We start from the raw sequence: 23,263 nt of genomic DNA, 5'->3' as shown, positions 1-23,263 counted from the left end.
GGACGGAACCATTTACAACGTTCTCGACATTCACAAAATACGACAAAAGCTGGTCAGAAAAAAAATCCTGAATTTCCCTAATACTAGCAACTTGAGCTAAGCAAAGCCTTGTATTCTGAAAAGCATATCCATAGCACAGAATGCCAAATCCCTCCTCCTCCCCAGTGGAGGTGCAGTGGTTCATCAGTGGTTGCCTTTCGTAGACGAAACACACACTAGATAATGAATATCTACAGGAAAGTTCTAAGCACTTCGACTGAAGGATAGAAAACCAGTGGCATCAATGTGGGGGTTCAAGATGGTAGAACTAGAGATTATTCCTATTTTACTAAGATACCTGATTGGCTAAACGATGTAGGGATTTCCAGTTTTTGTCACAGGTTCATCCTCTATTGATCCCAGGAATAGGACATCATTGTGACACAGCAGCATACTTGCAGTCCTAGAGACTAAGGCCATCATGGGATGCAAGAAAATTATAGACTATGGAAATCATAGGACTACGGAATTACAAAATTATAGGCCTATGGAATTGGAATGTTTCTCAGTACATGACGATTCAGACATCAACAGTGAATCTTGGATCATTCAGCTTGGGTAGGTTTACTAACGGCCAACGTCTCCACCCAGTCAGAAGCAGGCTGTTGGCACTGAGCTTATTCACAGGGTATCTGTGGTCCCCACAACTGGTACAGCCCCCAAACATCCTCCTTTATTTTACCTTACGATGACATAGTGCTTCAGCTTTATAAATCTGTCTCAAAAACATTATCTCCTCACGTTCCAGAGAGCACATAAAGCCTAAGAGCTTTCCAGAAGAACTTAAGAATCTATATGTACTGCCCAATGTTTTCCAGTTTTCTTTTTGGATGGTTTCCTACCCTCAGCATCAGAAGATGATGTGTTGAATAGTAGGACAAAGAACATGAACATTTTCTTATATGGCCTCTAATTGGAAACATATCCAACAGCAGCATCTAACTACCGAGCACTTAAGATGTACCAAGTGCGGTGCTAGGCTTGCTACAGGGAATATCTCAATTAATCCTCGTAAGCACCCTGAGAACTAAATGCAATTGCTGCTTCCTGTTTCTACAGGTGATAAAACTGAAGCACAGAGGACTAGCAGGTAAGGCTCATATCCAAACACAGGCAGTGTGCCTCCACCATTCAAATATTCTAATTCAAGGGATCCCAAGGGACCGAGATGAGTACCAAGACCCTGTGTAAATACCACCGTATCCATTTTTTATTGCTGCTGTAACACATCCCCACAAACTCAGCAGCTTAAAACGATGCGTACCTATCCTCTCACAGTTCTGTAGGTCAGAAGTCTGACATGCGTCCCACTGGGCTCAAATCAAAGTGTCGACAGAACCCCTTTCCTTTCTGGAAGCTCTAGGGGAGGGTCTGTTTCTTTGCTCTTTCGAGTTGTTGGCAGATTTCAGTTCCTTATGGTTGTTGGACTGGCATCCCCGTGTCCTCACTGGCTGTGAGCTGAGGGCCGGTCCCAGCTTCCAGAGGCCACTGCAGGCGTGGGCTTGAGGCTTCTTCCTCCATCTTCAAAGGCAGGAGAAGCGGAAGAGTCCCTCTCACCCCCTTGGAATCTCTCTTCCTCTCCCTCCATCGCATCCCTCTGGCTCTGCCGCCTCTGCTTCCGTTTTCAAGGGCCCCCACGAATCATCATCCAGGATAATCTCCCTATTTTACAGCAGCTGTCTAGCCATCTGAATCCCCTTTTTGCCACGGAGGGTAATATATTCCCAGGCTAACACCAGGGGGCAGGTACCACAAGGGCCAGAATCCTGCTACTGCAAACACTCCCAACGGTGACCATCCATACGTGTCTGAACCAGCTCTCACACACAGGGTGGGCCTGTGAACTGTACACTGTAAATGAAACTTTCTTAGGAGGAGGTCCTCATGTGATTAGCTGGGGACGTAGAAAGGCGGAGAGCGTGTCACCTGCTTGGATTGGCACTGGCTAGTTCCCAGCCCCAGGAGATGAAACCTCTTCCAAGCTACCTGTCACAGGTGCGGGTTGGCCAAGAGACTGGAGACAAACCAGGTGGCAGACAAAGCAGAATTTCCATCTGGTCAGTTCCATCAGGCGAGCAGCCTGTGGACGAGGCTCAGGTCACTGCTGAAGTCTCCTCTTGAGCCTGTTCATTTCAAAGACGGGAACGTTCTCTGCACCTTGACCACAGTTCTACGCTCCCAAGTAGGTGTTTTTAATTGTAAGGAGAAAGGAGGGAAAGCGTTCCAGGAAGACCAGGTTAAGTCTAGTCAAACGTCTATTTAAATCATAACCTTTCAGATTTTAGTTTCTGGAAGGAGTCCTTTTTCCACCAGTGATCATCTCGTAGGTGTGACTCATGAGTCTATCACCTAATTTCCCCTCTTTATTAAACCTTCTAAACTTAAAATTGGAGGAAAATTGCAGGAATGCCTGTGATTTCCAAATTCACCAGCAGAAACCCACTCCTCTCTACCCTCGGCCTGAAGGCCATGTCCCCCCACGAATTAATCACATCCTCCTTGATGCTCACATAATATTGTTTTTACCTCTATCATAGACACCACAATGCAAAGGGATTTGGGGTCAGGGTTAGGGGTCTATGCAACTCCACCTCTCCCTGTCCCTACTGTGGTCAGCACCTAGCCGGGTGCCTTCACGGGACTCCATAAACACTGGACAAACAATTCAACCTGTCATTTCTAACATGGAAGATAATCTCTGGGTTTCAGGAAGCTTTTCTTCAGGGTGTACCACCCAGGACGCCTCAGATGCCATCTAGTTAGAGGCACACTCTCTACCACTCTATCTCCCAAAATGTAAAATGATGCAACAGTAGAACCAACATCCTTCTGTCTTCATATGCTATCTGTAAGTCTTTTACAAATAGATCTTTTTTGCATTCTGTGGAGGGTACATAGATATTCACTATAAAATCTCTCCATTTTTCAGTGTGTGTGAAAATGTTCACAACAAAATGCTGGCCAAAATTAAGAGATGAATCGTAACTTGGAATTTGCTTCCCCAAAAAGGTGTGGAAGTCAATCACAATATTTGCAAGCATCAACAAGGAGGAAGTCAAGAACTCATCGTGGAATTATAAACGAAAAGCTCTTAGGTAAGGGTTCGGTAAAACATGTTTGCTGCCCAGTAGGAAAAACCATGTACTGTAGTTGACCTTAGAATAATGGAAATAAATTCCTCATTCCAGTGAAACGTCCTGGTGACATATTATTTTATTTTCACAGAGTGAAACAGGGCTACCCCAGTTGTCCCTGTGGTGTTTAGGGATGCAAGGTGGCATTTTGGAAGGAGTTTCGATTCTGAGCTCAGTTTCCTGTAAGCCAGGCCCCAAGCACCAGAAAAGCCACAGAAACGGATCGCCAGATGAGGGAGACAGAGGGATCAGGTGCGTGGGAAGGAGCAAGCATTTCCACTGTCCTGAAAACAAAGGCCTCTAGAAAAGAGAAACCAAAAGGATGAGCCATCTGCTTCAGAAGAGAGTGTCCCATGTCTTCCAACCCTGAGAGGCGAGTGGAAGTGCCCTGGTTAGAGAACACCCTACAGATGCAAGATAAATCGTGTTCCTTACAAAAGCCAAACGGGAAAAAAAATGAGGCGTAAATAGTACAACGCCTGAGACACCGTAACCTTACAATTCCCAAATAATGCAACATTACACACGGTTACTTGTTCCTAAAGACAGCCAAAGGTAAAAATAAAAAAACAAAACAGTCAACTAGCCAGGATGTGGAAACAACCTAAGTGTCCATCAACAGATGGAAAAAGAAAACACGGGATATATGTACAATGGAACAGTATTCAGCCTTAAAAAGGAAGGAAACCCTGCCATTCTCGACCATGTGGATGAACCTGGAGGACATGATCCTAAGTGAAATAATCCAGACACAGAAGGATGAATACTGTGTGATCACACTCATATGTAGACTCTAAAATAGCCAAACTCGTAGAAGCAGAAAGTGGAATGGTGGCTACAAGAGGCTGGGGGAGAGGGGGAAACAGGAAGATGTTGGTCCAAGGGAACAAAGTTTCAGTTACACAAGATGAATGGGTCCCTGAGATCTCCTGCACGGCGATGTGACTACAAAAACAATACTGTATACCTGAAATCTGCTAAAAGGGTAGATCTTAAGTGTTCTCACCACAAATAAAAAAAAAAGAAAATGGAAATTATGTGAGGTGATGGATATGTTAATTGCTTGATTGTGACACTATTTCACAATATATCAAATCATCACCATGGGGCTTCCCTGGTGGCGCAGTGGTTGAGGGTCCGCCTGCCGATGCAGGGGACGCAGGTTCGTGCCCTGGTCCGGGAGGATCTCACATGCCGCGGAGCGGCTAGGCCCATGAGCCACGGCCGCTGAGCCTGCGCGTCCGGAGCCTGTGCTCCGTAACGAGGATAGTTTCAAATCTTATTTTTATAAATTCTCCAGAAAAGGTAATTATAGGCTCATTCAGTTTTCATTTTATTTTAAAGTATAATCTCAATAGCTCTCCCTTTTTCCCTATTTTCATTTCACTCCAGGGGAAAAAAAAAAAAAAAAAAAATCATCACCACGGACGCCTTAAATATATACAATTTCTATTTGTCAATTACACTGCAACCAAGCTGGAGAGTATATCAATAAACTATTTATTTGGGGTTGGGAGGTGTAAACGGAATGTCAACTGTATAATATATCTTCCTCTACTTTTACCTATATTTAAAAGGTATAAAACTCACAAGGTTATCACTTGATGGGACTTACAAGTCTCGAATTACTTTCCTAGTTCCCGTGGCTACGTCCTCGCATTTCATCAAATAAAAATGTGAAGGTGAACTAGACTTGCTACTTCTCTGGCCTCTATCAATGCCATCTCTCCCCGTTCCCTCCACGCTAAGGCTAATATATATCCTGGAAATGAAAGTGTTTATGTCTGGCATACTCTAGTAGGGACAGCAAAATTGAAGTGGGATAAGGAAGAAAAAAAAAAAAGTTCTCTGTTCCAGGACCTACCTGTCCTCATTATACATAATTTAAGTACTAAAGAGTTGTTTAATTTTAAACAACTTTTCTAACAGCCTATAAAAAGAAACATCCCATCTTGCATGCACTTACACCGATTTGACACTTTTTCCGACCTATTTGGACGCACTTGCGCCCACTTAAGCCGTCTCTCTGGATTGGCCGCTCAGAGTTTTATTCTGCATGATTCGTTTCACCAATGGTCTGGAAACACAGGGAGGCAATAATGCACGTCTGTTTCGGACACCCACCCAAGAGACCACCCTCCCTCTGGCCAGACCTCGCTACTCCTGGGCAGGGGTATCTCAACTCTGCCCTTGGCTTTGATCTGGTTTGGGTATTTAAACGCTCCCTGTTGCCCAATGGGGAGCTGAGTGACTTTGATTCAATAGACATGATGTCACCCCCTCAGCCCTTATGTAAACAGAGTGACTAACACCTTCACGACAGAAGCCAAGCCAGCCGCCTCCTGGAGAAGCTGACAAGATAAGTATTTGGCGTTGAAACCTGCTGCAGGCGGAGTCGTGGCATAAGCAGGAAACTTAAATTTAGATCCAGCAGCACTTCTGACTCCTAGGAATACTTATTAAAGTCATAATGACATCAGATAGAGGGATAACAACATCTCTCCTCCCCGAGGCCTTTTTTCCCCCTCCACCATCTAGAAAGTCACAGAACATAAACCCCAAAAGAAGGTAACATTTTGTTTTATAACCACCAGTGAAATGGAAGTTCATAAGCATTCCTCAGATCTGCAGTGTTTCACCATTCAGAATTCTCTCATTCAAATAACTGATGTTACTGGCGTTGAGAGAGAGAAGGAAGACCACACACGTCATTGTATTTTAGAGAAACTAACCCTCATCCATCCCATGAGAGTATCATGTAAGGTAAGGCACAGCGCTGGGTACCTGCGGGGAGAAGGGGTGTTGAGCGGCACAAAGCATTGCATGACAAAGAATCAGAGAAGTCGGTGTTGAAGGTGGTTTGCCCAGATCTACCCAGCTGGCAGGTAGAGCACCCACACTGGAACTTAAGGCTCCCAGCTCCCTCCTCTAGGCCACACAGAGTTCATCTGCAAACACATCTGAACTGTGAATGCCACTCCATGCTGACCTGCACTGGGGAAGGTCCCTAGACCCCAAATGTTCTTCCCAAGAGTCATGGCACGTGGTAAGCAAATTCCCAAAAGGATTCCTTGCTAAGATGGCATTTGAGCTGGGGTTTAAAGGACAAGTCAAACTAAGAATGTGGAAATGGGAAGCGATGCAATGCAAATGGAAGAAATCAGGAGAAAAGGCCACAGGAAGGAAATCACAGAGCAGACTTGGTTGGTTGAATGACAGTGGGGACAAAGAGGAAGGGAGGGGATGGAATGCAAAGGGTATGGAGTCAGAACAGCATCCTGGCTTCCTTCGGGGCCATAAGGATCCAATGAAGGTGATGGAGGGGAGATAACAGATCACATCTGTGTTACAGAGACACCGAGCTGGCGCTGATCCAAGGGTGGATTAGCAGGAGGACAGGCCGGCATAGAAGTCCAGGCCGGCATAGAAGTCCAGGCCAAACTCAAAGACCTCATCTGGGAAACGTGGGGAGAGAACAGAAGAAAAAGATGGGGGGACATGAGTGAGAGATTTCAGAAGCAGAAACAGTAAGTCCAGCAACTGCTTGGGTGTGGGAGTGCGGACAGAGATTGAAGGTGACCCTGAGCAATGAGCACCCCGGTTCTCAACCCTTTGCCAGCACTCTCACGTCCACGCAGGCTTGTTCAAGTGTAGATTCCCACAGCAAAGCCCCCGAGTCCTGGCGAGCCCAAGAAGGTTTTCATTGCACGTCAATAAAAATGAGATCTCTGGGCTTCCCTGGTGGCGCAGTGGTTGAGAGTCCGCCTGCTGATGCAGGGAACATGAGCCTGCGCATCCGGAGCCTGTGCTCCGCAACGGGAGAGGCCACAGCAGTGAGAGGCCCGCGTACCGCAAAAAAAAAAAAAAAAAAAAAAAAAAGAGAGAGAGAGAGATCTGTGCTGACTCACAAACTCTGTGTGACTGTCCTGCAGTGAGACGAGTACAAAAGGGAGACTGTCCAGACAGTTTGGTAGCAACTTGACCAATCATTTTATATCGATGGAATCTGATCATTAGAAATTGAGGCTTGATTTTATATTTTGCTTTTTCCATTTCACCTCTCTAATCGTTCATTTTTAATGAATTTGACAAAAGTATGGGTCCACAGAAATTTAGACATTTTAAAAAACCCAACTGGGTCTTGCACAAACAGTCTGAGACGCAAACTTTGACTACACTTTGAATGGATGGGTAAGCAAAAGGGAAATACACGAGGAGGGGCTCCGAGCTGAGATACCTCCCTGTCGCTGACATCTGGCTGCCTGAATCCACCAGCTGCCAGGGTCCCCATCACCTGGTCCACTCAGCCTGCACGCGCATCACTGAAAGCTGGCATCTGGCCACCATCACGCCCTGTGGCTGCACATCATCTCCTAACTCCTACATCTGAGTGTGCTCCCCCCACCCCTCGAAACTCACGGCCATCTCAGCCCCATGTGTAGGTCGAGTGCCACATGCCAGCCCTCTGAATCTTTTCCTGTTTTTCAGGAATGTCCCCACACAGGAATCGGGAGGATAGAAAAAGAACGAAGAGGGTGCAAGCAAAGTTACAAAAGCCAAGGAATTTCTTAGGACTGTACAGTGGGGGGTAAGGAGTGTCAGAGGGATAAAGGCTTCCAGAGGGGAGGGTGACGACTCAGGGCAGAGTGGTTAGTTGCCCCTGATAGAAGAATGTCCCCAGAGTGATGGGGACAGGGGTCAGATGGCAATGGGACAGGAGAAAATGGGCAGCAAGGGAAGAGCAGCTTCCCTGAATGGCAGGGAGGCGGGAGAGAGAGCTAAGCAACTTTACCAGACTGTTCTATCGTGTGACTGGGTGCTATCTGGAACATTAACACTACTCTAAATAATAATTTTCTCCCCAAATCTCCAAATTCTCCCCTATCTATCTATCTGCTTTTATAGCTGTAAGTTTGAAGCTATAAAAGTCTGTTTTTGCCTTGCTGAGATAATAGGATAATAAGTGACATCAATCATTCTTTAAGGCAAAAGGCCATAAAGAAATACAATACTGACATGTTCTTACAACCTGCCCCCCTCCCAAAAATGCAGCTCTGTTTAAGCTTACAGAACATTTGGAGAAAGATGAGCATAGCGGGGGAAAGTTAGGAGTAAACTGGAGTCTACTTTCGTAAATTTCTTGGACCTGTGCTCTACCTCAGTTGCCAGAATTTAAAACAGAAACACAAGGAAGCATCTTTGTGATGTTTGCCAGAAGGATCAAATCGTTTCAACTTGAGGACTGAGGAAGAAGATGACAATAGGGTCATTAACCCTCCCAAAGTGTCCCAGATGCCTGACGTCGAAATTAGAAGAGATCTGCCTATTTTTATTACGAGCTCCTAAAATAAATATGGGAGGTAAGATACAGGATCGAGGCCAGTCACCACACTTGACCCCAGAGTTCTCTAATCCAAGAAAACCATTCACAAGCATCTTCAGCAAATTATATTCTTAAGGATGTTCAAAGCATATAAAAGCATGAACGACAGTGGCATCAATGAACGATGGGAATTTTCACTACGCTTCCTGTGGGCTAGGATATTACTGCACTTCCTGGCATAGGCAACTGTTTAAAAGAATAGCTCTGGATACATTCTCTATCTTGATTGCGGTGATGGTTTCAGAGGTGCTTATATAAGTCAAAGTTTACCATATTTATACTTTAAATAAGCAGCTTATTGTGTGTCAATTATACTGCAAGAAAGCTGTTTAAAAAAATAATCAGATACACAATAGAATTACACTCCTAGAATTAATTTCTGAACAATATATAGTCTGGGGTTTCTCTGCTGTGTTCCAGAGAATTAAAAGGCCGTAGCAATCGGGGTCCAGCCAGCAAAAGAGCGATCCCAGCAAGTGTTTAAAACAGAGGGAATTGAATGCAGGGGACTGGAGGCATCACAGTGGGGAAGGCAAGCAGGTTGTGGTGAGACACCCCATGGATAAGCAATAGTCAGAAGCCACTTCCATCCTCAGGAAGAGAGCCTGGGGCCACCAGTGGAAGATGGCACAAGGCAGCCCTTCCAGAGGGAGCCAGAGACACAGAAGAGTAGTAGCAGCTGGAAAGGCAGCCTTCTGGGGTCCCATCCCTGCTCTACAGAGAAGACGAGGGGAGGGTCAGGAGTGGCCCTTGGGACAGAGAGGCCCAGGTCTGACACAAGGATGTTTCAGGGGGAAAAAAGGGTTACAGAAGAAAAGTCGGCTCAGAAAACTCTATTAAAGCAAGTTAGCAGACTTCCCTACTGCTGGGCTTGTCAGGGCAATTTGATAGGGATCACATTAAATCTGTGGATTGCTTTGGGTAGTTTGGCCATTTTAACAGTATTCTTCCAGTCCAAGAGCATGGATTATCTTTCCATCTCTTTGAATCATCTTCAGTTTCCTTTACCTTGGAGGTGAGCTCTTCCTCTGCAGAGCATTTGGGAAAAGTGTTCTATGAAACGCTACTTGGAAAATGCTGATCTAGCCCAATACTCACATTTTACAGACAAGGGAAGACTCAGAACCTCGGTTAAGTGGCTTGAACACGCTACTGTAAAGAGGGATAACACGAAGACTAGAGGCTTAAGCTTCCCGAATCTTAATCAGGTGCTCTGTCCTCAACTCTATACTGAAGAGGCCTTAAGCACTCTCTAGCACCATCAAGAAAACCAGCTACTAAACCATTCTAGTGAGCGATGCATCGTTTTGATGGTAGAAGCCACCAGAATCCATGGAGATGTAAACAATCTGCTGTTAGGTCGATGACAACCAAAGGCATCAGGACTACGGAAAAAGAACAGATAGAAAATAGGGAAAAAATGCAATGGAGTTGCCAAATTTATTAATGGGAGGAAAAGAGAGGAAAGGGAAAAGCAAGAGGAGAGAGGGAGAAACTAAGCTCCAGTGGGTACCACCTGCATCCCCGCAGCTATGCTGGCCTCCACATCTTAGAGGGATGACATGTACGTGCATGTGTAACAACAGAGACAAACAACCTCAATTAAGTAGATGAAATAAGCGAGGGGCCAGATTTGTGGGATGAGTTCCCAAAGCTGGTATTAGGGGATTCTGTCCTAGACAGACCCCGTAAAAATGCAAAGGCCTGTTCCATGGACCTCGGGAAAAATGCAACTCTCCAAATATCTTCAACTGAAGACACCTGTGTCTTCCTCACTTTAACCTCCATAATCTTAGCCCCACCCTTCGGTATCATTTCACTTTTGGCTTGATTGAACTTCTATCCCACCAGACAGAGAGGCAGTTAAACCACAGCGCATACCAAGGCAGGTGTTAGAGAACAAAGCTGAATTTCTCAAATCCACGGATCTGGCCCTGGTCCCAAGCTCCTCTTTTTGAGAGGTTTCATCTCTGCAGGGATGTGGGGAAAATAAAGGAGGTGATTTAGCTAGAATTCAGTGAGAAGACATCCCAATAACATGGAGAGCTGACACAAGGAGAGCTGACACAAGGAGACCTGAGGAGAATTCATGTAGTGTCTCACCTGTACAGTATTTGTAAAGAAATGCTCACAAGTTCCCAAACTACCTCAAATGAATTGCTAACTATTTGTTCAACACCACTCTTTAGGGTTTCCATGTTCCTTGTTTACATTATTGCATCTTCTCATTTCTTCACCATTAATTTGTGTAGCCCTTTCTCATAGAAAACAGTTCAAAGCAAATGAGCCTCACCCACAAAGACCTCTGGTTTAAGGAGTCTCTATTAATTTAATTTTAATCTGATCTAAACAGTCTCTCCTGAGGAAACCTTTTCAAGTCCCCGATCCTGCCACTAAGGCCACGAAAATGTATTTTTGTGAGTTTTTCAATGCAGTAATCACGCTAAGTTTTAACAATGTTTTTTCTTCCTTTCTGAAAACTTTAACCCCTCTCCCAACAACCTCCCAAATTTTAATAATTTACAAGCACAGAATTCCTCTAATTCTTGTTCATTCTTCAGGCCTCTTTCTTTCACTCGCCCAAATCCTGCCAAGCATGGATCAAACAGGGCACAAGCCAGGGAGAAATTTAATCGCTCATATCTCTGCCTGAGGGATTGTCTAGGTACTATGGTGACAGACACCTCACTGAAAGTATGTGGGCGAAAAAAGATTTTTAAACTCCTAGACTAAAAAAAAAAAAAAAAACAGAGAGAGATTTCTAATGGATTTGGTGTCAACACACAGAAGCACAAAATAAAAAAACCCTAAAAAAAAAAAAAAAAAAAAAAAACAGAGAGAGATTTCTAATGGATTTGGTGTCAACACACAGAAGCACAAAATAAGGCCTACGCAGTCAATCAAAATTACTTGTACACTGATGGGGTAAAGCAGCAGAAACAAAATATTGTTCAACAAAGGTATTTAGTTTCCCTTGCCCCAAACTCCGCATATTTTGAATCTTAGGATTTTTACTGATTAGCTTTTCTGGCTAAAAGTACAGTTTCTCCTCAGAAGATTTTTAGGGCAGTGAAAACTACTCTGTATGGTACCATAACGATGGATACATGTCAGTAGACATTCATCCAAAGCCACAGAATGTCCGACACCAAGAGTGAGCTGTAATGCAAACTATGGACTTTGAGTGATAATGTGTCCATGCAGGTTCACTGACTGTAACAAATGTACCACCCTGGTGGGGAATGGTGATCCCGGGAGGAGTTGTGCACATGCAGAGGCGTGGGGTTATGTGGGAAATCTGAGCTTTTCACTCAATTTTACTGTAGACTTAAACTACTCTAAAAAGTAAAGTGTATTTTTTTTTTTTAATGCACAGCTTCTCTGCTAATTTATCCTGATAGAGTGTTCAATAAAATTTGCAAAAACAGTAAAACTTTCAGTCCTTCACTGTGTAGTTTACAAGGCTCTGTCTTTATAATATTTCAACTCATAGACTGAAAAGGGGGGGTGCGGGGAGAGAAAATAAGCAGTCCCAGAGATTAAGCAAGGCCGATTATAAAAATCTCCCGGCCTCATCAGCACAGAAAATAGCTCACACGGATGATGCAGTTAGTTCATGCTCTGCTGAAACACGAGTCAATTTTCTGCCAGCCCATGTTCATGAACAGGAAACCAACAAGACTGTAAACACAGGAATAACAATCAACAGGCGCAGATGTTTAAAGCTGGAAGTTACATTCTGGACAAGGTGAAAAGGGTAAGTGGTAGGAGAGTCATAATAAGGCTGTCGGCAGATATCAAAGTGCAGTGTGGAGAGGGCTCCTGGGCAGTGCTTTCTGCCTGCTGTGAAGCCACCCGGCTCCTCCCCCCTCGGAGCTCTCAGATGATGAGAAAACAATCTGAACATAAAATCAGCGCTACAGAGCAAGGACATTTCAGGCGTAGGACAATCCCCGAACTATCTGGCAGGATCAGGAACCAAGGGCGTGTGCCCATAAACCCAAGAGCCAGGAAGGCTCTCCCACTCAGAACCAGAACCTCATTCTGCAAAAATGTCTGAAGGGGAGTCTTCGACCCAGTCATCTGGGACTGGGTTGGAGATAACAGGACCGTGGGGACCCATCCAGGAATTACCTGATGCAATTTAGATAGCATCTCTATTATGGACCCAATCTCTTTAATAATGGATATGGGCAGGGCAGGAAAAGAATCAGTGCCTGCGGACATCAGTAGAACAATGCCGCTCAGGGCAGCATAGTTTTCAACTCATTTTTGGAGCAGAAAACAATTCTTTAAGGTCAACAGTCCTTCGACATACCAAAGAAGGGGTATTTTTAGAGATGCATAGTTTTTTCTTTTCTAAAAGCAGAGTTCTAGGAGAGAATGCTATCCACTAAGAGAAAACCCACAAAATTCCAGATTTGGGCTCCCCATCTCTTGCCGTGGGCTGTGGTCTTGCATGCTTTTATAATTTCTCCTGAATTATCCACTCACACCTGACCAACAACTTGATAGCCCTATTCCTCTGATGCGTCAGGCTCTCTCTGTGGTTCTGTTCGTTGTTCCTCAGCCTTAAGATGTACGAGCAGCGAGGAAGAAACGGTTCTGAGTACATCTAACAGATGTAACTGCAAACACAACAGAAAACATCATATGCAAGAACCTTTCAAGCTGTAAACTCTAGGACCCATGGATAACACAAATGGACCAATCATCCCCAACTGCCTATTGAGAGAGGAAACCCAACTTAAAAACAAGTTGTCCGTTGCTGGCCACGTTCCTCCAGAAAAACAACAGTCATGGGAGGTAGCTGTGTGATCCCAACCAGCTCCAGAGTCTAACTTCATAAGGAGGCTGAAATACTACATATTTACAGTGGAAAGAGTAATTGCAGAGAACAATATTTTCAAAACACTAGTAAACCGTGCCAAAAAATCCAATCTGCTTCAGTGCACTACAATGTCTTATTTCTAAAGCTTGGGGTGGGAAGGATAAATTAGGAGTTTGGGATTAACATATACATGGCTACTATTTATAAAATAGATAAACAAGGACCTACTGTAGAGCACAGGGAACTACAGTCAATATCTCGTAATAACCTCTCAAGGAAAAGAATCTGCAAAAGAATCGATATGTATGTATAACTGAGTCACTCTGCTGTACATCTGAAACACAACATCGTAAATCAACTATACTCCAATTTAAAAGATTTTTAGATAAAAACACATAAAAAATTAAAATAAATAAAAAGCATTTTTAAAAATAGCTTGTGGGGGAAGACATACAGGGATAACTCTGCAGCTCCGAGAATTTCTGGCACGCACAAAAACTCTAGAGGTTGATATGGCCCTGGTTCTTTAGTAACAAATTTTTGTGAAAACGGGAATGGCTTTCCTTCTCCTTGACGTACTTGTCACCACTTTCATACATTCCAGGTAGGACTGGGACCGTTTTCTGGTCCCAAGTTTCCCGAGGGCAAGAGGTGGAGGAAGGGGGAGCCAGGAAGTAGGAGTATTATGAGAAAATGTGCTTGAGTAAGAGCAACTCAGCTGTCATGATGAAAACAGAAATGAAGGCAACAGAACACGCCAGCTCTTCATGGGGAACACAAAAGGGGAGAAGCTGCTACCTGCCCACCCTATCAGCCCGTGGGTGACGCCGCTCAGCCAGGACACTATGTCGCCTCCCTAGGATGCCTGGGGAGAGGGTCGGGGAGAAAGGTTAATGGATCACAGCTGTTTACACTCATGGGATTCTGCAAAGGACTCACATCTTAGGAAGTGTCTATGTTTGGTTTCTACCCCTTTTACTCAGATACTTACGGAAGCTTAGTCTAGTCAGGAATGCAGTGATCCGATTAAAATACTGCCTACTTTCCTTCCTACTGCTGGAGGCGCAGAAGGTGGTGATGTGACAAATTCAGACGAGAGCTTTGTCCTTATTCAGAATAAGGCTCCAAATGGAAAAGTTAAGAGAAAACTGCAAGTGGTGGGGTGGGAGGAACTGGGAGATTGGGATTACATATATACACTATTGATACTATGTATAAAATGGACAACTGAGGGGAACATACTGTACAGCACAGGGAACTCTACTTACCGCACTGTGGTGATGTACATGGGAGGGAAACCCAAAAGGGAGAGGATTTAAAAAAAAGAAAACTGCAAAGGCTTTATATTAAGGAAAAAAGAGCATTCCATGGAATAATTCATTTTTAAGTACAGAATGGGAAACAGCAGAGGACTGACTTGAGAAAAAATTTACACAAAGCTGGTTAATTACCCAAGAAATTGTATTCACTTTGCTTTGCTTTCCTTTCCTAACTCAGCTTCATAAACAGATAAGGGAGAGGCAAAGATGAGAGCAGTTGGTTATCTGAGAGTTTGCTGTCCTACCTTTGATATCCAGTATTCACCCTCCCACTGCCGTATCCAAGGAAAATACTGATGTGAAACTCAACATTTAAAGTAGCTAAACTCTGAAGACACAGTGATGAAACAATTACATGCTGAAGAAAGTGCTGAAGTTTGGGTTTTTTTCACTTACACAGATGTTTATATCACTAGGAATCCTTCCTCCATGCTAATCAGAGGTAAGCTCTCAAGTAAAGGAACCAAGAATGATTCAGCACATTTCAAAAGGATTTCTACCCATTCTTAGAAGGACAAGCAGAGGAAACACCATCCAAGGTCTAAACAATGATATCTGCTTGCCCTTTGATCCGAGTTGAAGAACACTTTGTACAACTTTTTTTGTTGAAATACCACTGAATCTCACATTTACTATTTGAAATCTCTTTAGGAGACTATCTACTCCTTCTCTGAGCCACACAATTGCAACCAAATTCTCCAAACTATTTTTGCTGTGAATAGCTTGCAGGCACAGATTTCTTTTCTGCTAACAAAAATCTTCCTAAGTACAGGCAGCTTAAATGAAAAATAGGACCACTGATCGTGTGAGGAAAAGACAATACAGTGTATCTAGTTACAAATCCAAGTAGGGAGTATTCCATTTTTCTTCTAATTTATGTCTCCAGAGAGTAATTTTGTTCAGAAGATTGCCAGTATTTTCAGTACAATAAGTTTCTTGTTACTTGTACTAACACATGCTGATTCCTTTTTCTGACCATAGCTTGAGTTTTTTATTTCAATGTGTCCTAGCATCTGTAGATCAACACCTCATTAATTTAAAATAAATAAATGAAGCCTGAAATGCAGAGATTTAATGAGACCTTTGCACTACTCTCAAATGTAATGCGTATTACAAATTAATATACATATGGGTAACTAATAAAGAGGTATATTCATAAAGCATGATGATATACATCAGATATCATGAATCTCAATGTCCTAAATGTCTTCACTTACCTCAAATGTTTTACTTAATAAAAATCAGGTATACCACTTGTAAATGATCTAAATAAAACATCAGATATACCCTTCCAGATTAGTGAAATATGAATTGTAAATGAATGTGTCTACTTTAATTCATTCAATCTTGATTAAGCACCTTCTGTACGCTCAGCATTATGTTAGGAACTTAGGTTACAACAGTGGATAAGCCTGGCTGCTTTTCGAGGCTGACATCCTAGAGGGGTGACAAACAAATGAGTAAGCAAATTTTAAAAGAAAAAACAAAATACTCCTTGTGATAAGTGCAACCAAGGAAATAAACAGGGTGCAGTGATGGTACATAAGTGGGTGAGGGTGAGAGCAGTGCCAGTTTCTATGGAGTGGTTAGAGAAGGTTTCTTCTACAAAGGTGAATTTTAAGCTAAGACCTGAGCTATTTCAGGATATTTCTCCAAGGTCACCAAATAGGCAGGCTTGCTTATTAGGCTGCCAAGACACTTTTTAGCATTAGAAAACAAGTAGAAAATGGCATGTGCTGCCCACATTGAATGCAGGTTCACGAGTGCACCAAGCCTGCCTAGCGGGCAACTCTGCACACCGGCAGGTTAGGACAAAGGAGGTTAAACATCCCCAGACTACTCACCCAGAGAGGGTGTAAAACCGTCAACATAAACAACAGTGGGCCAGTCAAATGACCAGCCTTTGGGATATGCAAGAGAAATGTATCCTGTTGATTCATACTTCCTGATAACCACTCTGACTGACAAGGCTCAAAGCATTTTCAATGTATTTCATGAGTAAGTTACTCCCCAGGGAAGAAGGGATGTTTACAACTGTGTAACATATTTTCCCTTATTTCAGTTTGTAACTTACCTAACTCAGTAGATACAAGAATACTTTCAAACCCATGCTGTAACCTGTTTCTTTCTGTAGGTTCTTTAGAGTCATGTAAAGCAGTAGCTAACGTGCCACTGACACAGAGTAAGAAATCTGTGGAATTCTCCCAGCGTCCGTATTTAGAGAATCCACATTGCTAAGCAATTACTTCCTTCAAATGAACTGTCCTTATGCTCAGAGCTATGATAATCAGATTTTATCACATTTTTAGCCTCTCATTATGAAATCCCCCTTTCCTACTGCTAAATGGATTAAGATTAAACGGAACTGCTTGACTGGCAGGTGGCATAGCTTGTGACTTGGATTCTACTTACCTGGAAATGATTTTCTCCTCTAATCGCCCACGTGGAGTCCAAGATTGGACCTACAGATAGTTATAACTTGCAGTCAGAAAGCCCAGTGGTATGATAGGAGGGGCATGGGACAGAACTCCCTACCCAGCAATCTTTTTCCTTCCATCTCAGCCTGTCCCAGGCCTGAAATGACCCTACTGTTGAGTTCTCTTGGAATTTTTCAGTGCTGTTTTTTGAATCTTTACAAATCGTTCTGAAAAATGAAAATATCCCTAAGGAGATACTATGTTAAACCATCGCTTTAGCAGGATTCATTGACAACTAGCCTCAAGCAGTGCGACTCAGAAGCAGTGCCTATCTGTAGACCCGGAAAGGTCAGAAAAGCAAGGAGTGGGGAGAATTTGGAGGTCACTAAACACAGTAAATGTCACCATACTTTACTCAAGCTAATTCTCACAATTTCAAATACCAGTGGTTCCCAAACACCACTGGAATCACCTGGGGAATCTTTCAAAACGCTGATACCTGGCTTCCACCTCACACGTTAACTACTGATATGGGGTACCACCTGGACATCTAGACTTCAAAAGCCCCCAGGTAATTCTCATGTATAGCAATGTTTGGGAGCCACTGACATAGGAAGCATTGCTCTTAATTGCTTTCTGGGATGCTCTGATTTCCTTCAGACATCAGGATCTCCCACACCAGTGTTTCTTGACCATGGCAGCACATTAGAAAAACCTAAGGCAAAAAAAAAAAAAAAGCCAGAAACTCACCAGCTTAAGATTCTGACTTAACTGCTCTAAGGAGAAGCCCAGCATCTCTTACTTCTTTCCATGCCCCAGGTGATGCTAATGGTCAGTCAAGGTCGAGAACCATGTTGTAAAGCCTAGGGACTCTTTTCTGGAGACTATAATATGATCGTCCCTGGAGGAGCCAGAAGTGCCATTCTTCCCACTTTGTTCAGGTTGGGACTACCCCCAAAAGGCAATAACACATTTCCCCAAGGCTGTGGGGAAACTTGGGGGAGGGCGGCAATGGGTGGAATTTACTACGCCAGAAGCAGCAGAAATGTCAGAATAAGGAAAAGCACTGGTCCCCCTCCTCCCGCCCACGCTCCCCGCCCCCCAACTTTACTGACTAGCATGAGAATTTCCTTAGAATACTTCTTGGAGGTGGCTCAACCCTGGATTTTGTCCCAACACACTGTGACATTTCCTGTCCAATCAGAAACCCTGGCACTGCAAGAAGCAAGACTGGCCGGCCTGGAGACTCCACTCCCCGTGCCATGAGTCTCCCAGGAGGATTTCTGCACCACCTGGATGTCAATCGTCCTGCTCTATATCCTCCCGGACCCTGCCCCTCAGCCCCACTTCTCCTTCCTTCCCCCAACGCTCAGCGGAGTTGAGAATCATCTCCTAGACATACTTGTAAAAGGTTCGCTTCAAGTTTTTACATGGGAATCATTCAAGTAAATAATGTCCTTAAAAGACGGACGTCTTCGACGTGGCTTGGAGACGTGGGTGCTACTTTGGTAAGTATCTGCTAACCCATTTTGGGGCCCGGCCAGAGCCACGCGTCTCGCAGCGGAAAGGAAGTCCGCGGGGACCCACCCCACCGCGCTGCTGCGCCCACTTGGGGCGTGGCTACTGCGCCCCGTTTCCCCCCGCACAGAACGCGTCCCCTACATCGCTTTGTCTACGCTAAGCTGAGTCAGTTTATGAATGAAGAGTAGCACAGATCGGAGGCACTGACTCTGGAAAAAGTCTTCCTTACACCGTTCTCATTAACAGATGAGAAAACTCAAGGGGGTAAAGGCTCTGTGACTCCGTCCGGGTTTGCCACAGAACATTTGTGGCTGAGCCCGATTTAGCCGCCCTTGAATTTCCATTCTGTTGCCTGGCAACCGGTTCAGACCAGCTCAGGGCCCAACCCCGGCCCCCAACCCGCACCCTTTCCCTGCCCGTGCAGCTGGAGCCTCACTCATCAAAAGTTCGGCCTTCTGGGGCACTGGCCAAAGGCATGTGAGCGAAGGCACTGGGTGGGTGACCCCAACTGGGCTCGGGGTCGGGCCCCAAACCCGCGCAAGACCCTCCTGGCCGGGACTGGCGCGCCTTCCGCGGTCCTTTCGGGACCTCCTCCTGCATCCCTCCTCCCCCAATTCCGTGAATACCACTAAACGCAGTCATGTCAAGTTTCCAGAGTTCTCAGCTGCTCTCGGAGTCCCCAGAATCCCGGTGGGAAAACTGGCACTCAGAGCGTTAAGGATGCAGAACCAAAACAGGAGGAGAAAGTGCTGAAGAGCATTCTCCTTCCCAGCTGGCTCCACTCGGGCCGGACTTCGCTGCCACAGTCGGGCTGGCGTGGCCCGAGCCGGGCACCAACGCGAAAAGCGCGGACGGTGCTCCGGCCGCTCACGGAGACGCGGCAGCCAGCGCCGCTCTCGGGACCCAGCTTCCCAGCCCGCCCGCCGCCGCAGCGCTCAACCCCGGCGAGGGGAGCGCACGTGCCGCCCCCGGCCGCGCAGGTGGCGGGAGGGCAACCGGCCCGTCCCCGCGTCCCCGCCGCGCCAGCCCGGCTCCCCAGCGCCAGGGGCTCCTCCACCCTCTCACTCCCCCTCCCCGGGCCCGGGAGACTGGAAAGGGGGGGGGGGCGGGGGGCAATGATGCCGGTCGCTACGCTTCCCCAGATCCTCACCCAGGTTCACGAAGCTCATGACCATGTCGGCGTCGTTGAGGAAGGCGCTGTCCTGCGCGCTGGTCAGTGGAGACGCGCCGCCGCCGCCGCCGGGTCCGGGGGCCAGGACGCTCCTGCTGCCGAGGGCCGCCTGCCGGGGCTGGGACGAGCCGGCCCCTCCGCGCGGCCCGGGCTGCCGCCTCTCCTCGTCGGAAGCCCCGTCCTCGTCGTCGGCGGCGGACAGGGCGTTGTACAGGTCCAGCATGAAGAGGGGCGCGGACTTCAGCCGCCCGGGCGGGGGCTCACCGCGAGGCTGCTGCGGCGGCGGCGGGGGTGGCGGGAGCGCAGGGGGCTGCGGCTGCTGGAGGCCGTGCAGGGGCCGGGGCCGGTGCGGGAGGCCCAGCACGGCGAGGATCTCCTTCTGCATCTCCCGCTTCTCGTGCGTCTTGAGCCTCCGGTAGAGGAAGCCCGAGGAAGAGGTCTGCGGCGGCGACGGCTGCTCCGCGGGGCCGGGGCGCCCGCCGTCCCCCAGCAGCGCGCCCCCGGCGGCGGGCAGGGGCGGGGGCCCGCAGCAGCCGCAGAGCAATCCCCACCACCAGCACAGCCACGGCGCCCTCCGCCCCAGCATCCCCGCCGAGCCGGGCTGGCCCCGCGGGCCCCGCGAGGCGTGGAGCGGCGGAGCGAGGACGGAGCGCGGCCGCGGTGGCCCTTGGGCGTGAAGAGCCCCGCCACCTCTCGGCGGGCTCGCTTCCCCTTCCTGGCCCTCAGTCCGTATCTCTCATGTTCGTCTGGGGTGCCCGCAGTTGCCCAGGATGGAGGGGAGAAGGGGGCGATCCCCGGGAGGGCCGCTGGAGGGGCAGGGGGGGAGCCCCACGCTCCCGCGCAGGTCCCCGGAGGCGCAAGCTCCGGGCCAGGTGCGTCCGAGTCGGGGCCGCGCGGCAGCCGGCGCCCTGGCTCCTGGGCGGGTCACGGCGCAGTCTTCTCCGGGGTCTGGCTGCCTGCGCACGTGCGCTGCCTTGCGCCCTCCGGGGCGGCTGGACTGACGGCGGGGCCGCTCACCAGCTGGGGAGGATGCCCGGCATCATCCCCGCGCGCGCCTCTCCCCGGCTTGCACGGCCGCCGTGAAGTTTACCCCGCCGCAGGGCCCCGGCCGTGGCGGACTAGGCGTCCCAAGATGCCCACCTTCTCCGCGAGGCTTACACTTCCTTCTCCCTCTCACAAACTCCGCGCCCCCTCCGCCCTCGGGCACGGCACTGTCGCTCCCCCTCAAGATCTCGGCGCGCCGTTCCACTCCCCAAGCGGAGGCGGTGAGGCTCTTGCTTTCCGTTCCGTGCTCGTTCGGCTGCCCTGCAAACCCCGCTCGCAGAAGGGATGGGAGGGAAGCGGACCCGTGCGCGGAGCGGCGGCGTCGGCGCCGGAATTCGCAGGCTCCCGCCTCTCGGAGCCGCGCTCCCCGCAGCGGCCAACGTGGGCTTTCTGGTGCGCGTCTCGCTCAGGTACCTCACTCCAGCCCCCGGGTCTCCCCGCCCTCCTGGTAACGGACAGGCTGGCGGCCAATGAAGAGGCGCGTCTCGCCTGTATTTAAATAGGCCCGCCCCCTTCTTTCACCCTCCCTCTCCCGGGAGGCATCGCCTCCGCCGCGCGTAGGTTTCAAGTACAGAGAATTCTCGGAGGCACCCGAGGAGTGGCTAGGTGGCAAAGGCAAAGAGGTCACTGCTAGGAAGAATGATCTGATCAACACCCCGATGGGAACCTTTCCCTTTTACGATCCCATAAAAGGCCTAAATTGATGCCTTAACTAAATAAAAGTAAAATCAGCTGTTAAATCAATGCCACCTGAATCAATTGAAGAACTGAAAACCATCACTTTTTCCCATTCCTTCCTTAGTTTCTCTAATTGATGTAATACAGGCGTTGAGCGTGCACGTGGCTTCCAAAGGCAGCTGATGGAAGTTGGGACACACCCTCGGAGAAGCCGTTCCCAAACGCCACAGAGAGGGCCAAGCATAAGCGATACCCGTCGTCCTGAGACCTTGGGCTCTGAGTATTTTGATTTATTTCTTCATTTGGGCTTCGGCTTCCCTTCTTAAGCTAGCACCCAAAAGAAAGAGGGTGTAATCAGAGAGTGTAGTAAAAAATTACTGCTATTGCCTGTGGAACTCTCTAAGCCCTTTTCATTTGTTGGGCAAAACCCCATTTGAGAACATGAGTGAGTTAGCAACCACTGTTTATGCCCGTGAATGAGATCAAGAAGAGGCAAAAAAAAAAAAAAAAAAAAAAAAAAAAGCACCGCCCCCCTGCCCCCAGCTTCTTGGAAATGTTTCAGAGCTTCTCCAGTTTGTCTGTTAACGTTGCATTTTAATGTACCGAAAGACAATCGAATTTACATGATGCAAGATCAGTAAAACTTGAGGAGAGGTGGTAAAGGTGATTTCAGTAAGCGTAGGGTTTTGGCATGTCCCATTCAGGATCGCAGGCAGGGCCCTGAAACTCGGGTTGCTGGGAGCATTAGACAAGGTCAAGCATGTAAAACCCGTTATAATTTCATGGCCGGCTCACTTCTCAGTTACAGACACTGCCCCCTCCCCCAAACAACACCACCACCACCTGCCATTCAGCATGCACATTCATTTGCCCTTACCCTATCCAAGAAGGCCCAGTTATTGGTGGTTCCTGGAAAGAAGTTCTCTTAAAACGTTATGATCTTTTACCTGGTGAAAGTCTGTGTTGATGGGTAAGGGTCTTTACCTCCCACCATCCCACCATCCACTGGTTCACTCTTAGCTGTTGTTCTGTCTTGGCCCAGACACAGTGGTCTCTAGGACAGACTAATTTTACAAACGTCCCGTAGCCCTTGATCTCAGGCAAGACAACATCAGCCACACTGGAGGCCAATCTGTAACCACCTGCAGGGATTCTTTTCACCTGAAAAGAGGAGTGTACATCACTACGTGGTCTGGGATGCCAGGCCCCTTAGGATTAGCCTCCATCACTTCTTTCTTCTGTCCGGGACTTGTTACCACCATAAAATCATTGCAGTGCATAAAATGCCAGCAGCCAAGAGCTCTGATCAGAAGATCCGAAATTTCGGCAGGTATATGTGGGCTTCCTCCCAAGGGCCTCCTCCTTTCTCAAACCTAGTCACACCTTCTTAAGACTTCTAGTGAGACACAAGCAGAGTAAAAGCAGCTCCAGCCCATCAGGGCAGTGGGTAAAGTACTGGAAAGCTGTAAAAACCCTGAGCATAGGGCACCTAGGAAGGGCTATGCCATTTAAAACACAAAAGCTGACTGTGACCCATCTATTCCAGGTGCACCTATTATATATGCATAACTGACCCAGTGGAGAACACACACAGACACACCATCTTCCCCTATTCTTGGATACTTGGTAAGAGGTAGATGGACCTCTACGACATGGGTCTAAAATGGCCCTTAGTGATTTGTTATCAATTAACACCTGAGCAGCAACCCTGATTCAGGTCTGCCAT

At 47.1% G+C, this 23,263-nt stretch overlaps 1 protein-coding gene across 1 annotated transcript in view; it reads right to left on the bottom strand.

Annotated features, from left to right (window-relative positions):
• Positions 1-20,520, bottom strand: part of BMP6 (bone morphogenetic protein 6) — a 144,520-nt gene extending 124,000 nt beyond the window's left edge. The window contains exon 1 of the mRNA XM_007466389.1: positions 19,795-20,520. Within this exon, the coding sequence (XP_007466451.1) occupies positions 19,795-20,401 (607 nt within the window). The 5' untranslated portion in view covers positions 20,402-20,520. The remainder of the gene's footprint in view (positions 1-19,794) is intronic.
• Between the last annotated feature and the right edge of the window lie 2,743 nt (positions 20,521-23,263).

The sequence above is a fragment of the Lipotes vexillifer genome, unplaced genomic scaffold (genome assembly GCF_000442215.2).
Source record: "Lipotes vexillifer unplaced genomic scaffold, Lipotes_vexillifer_v1.1 scaffold444, whole genome shotgun sequence".
In the NCBI taxonomy this organism is placed as follows: Eukaryota; Metazoa; Chordata; class Mammalia; order Artiodactyla; family Lipotidae; genus Lipotes; species Lipotes vexillifer.
The sequence above is the reverse complement of the archived record's forward strand: the minus strand, read 5'-3'. Positions and strand labels throughout refer to the sequence as shown.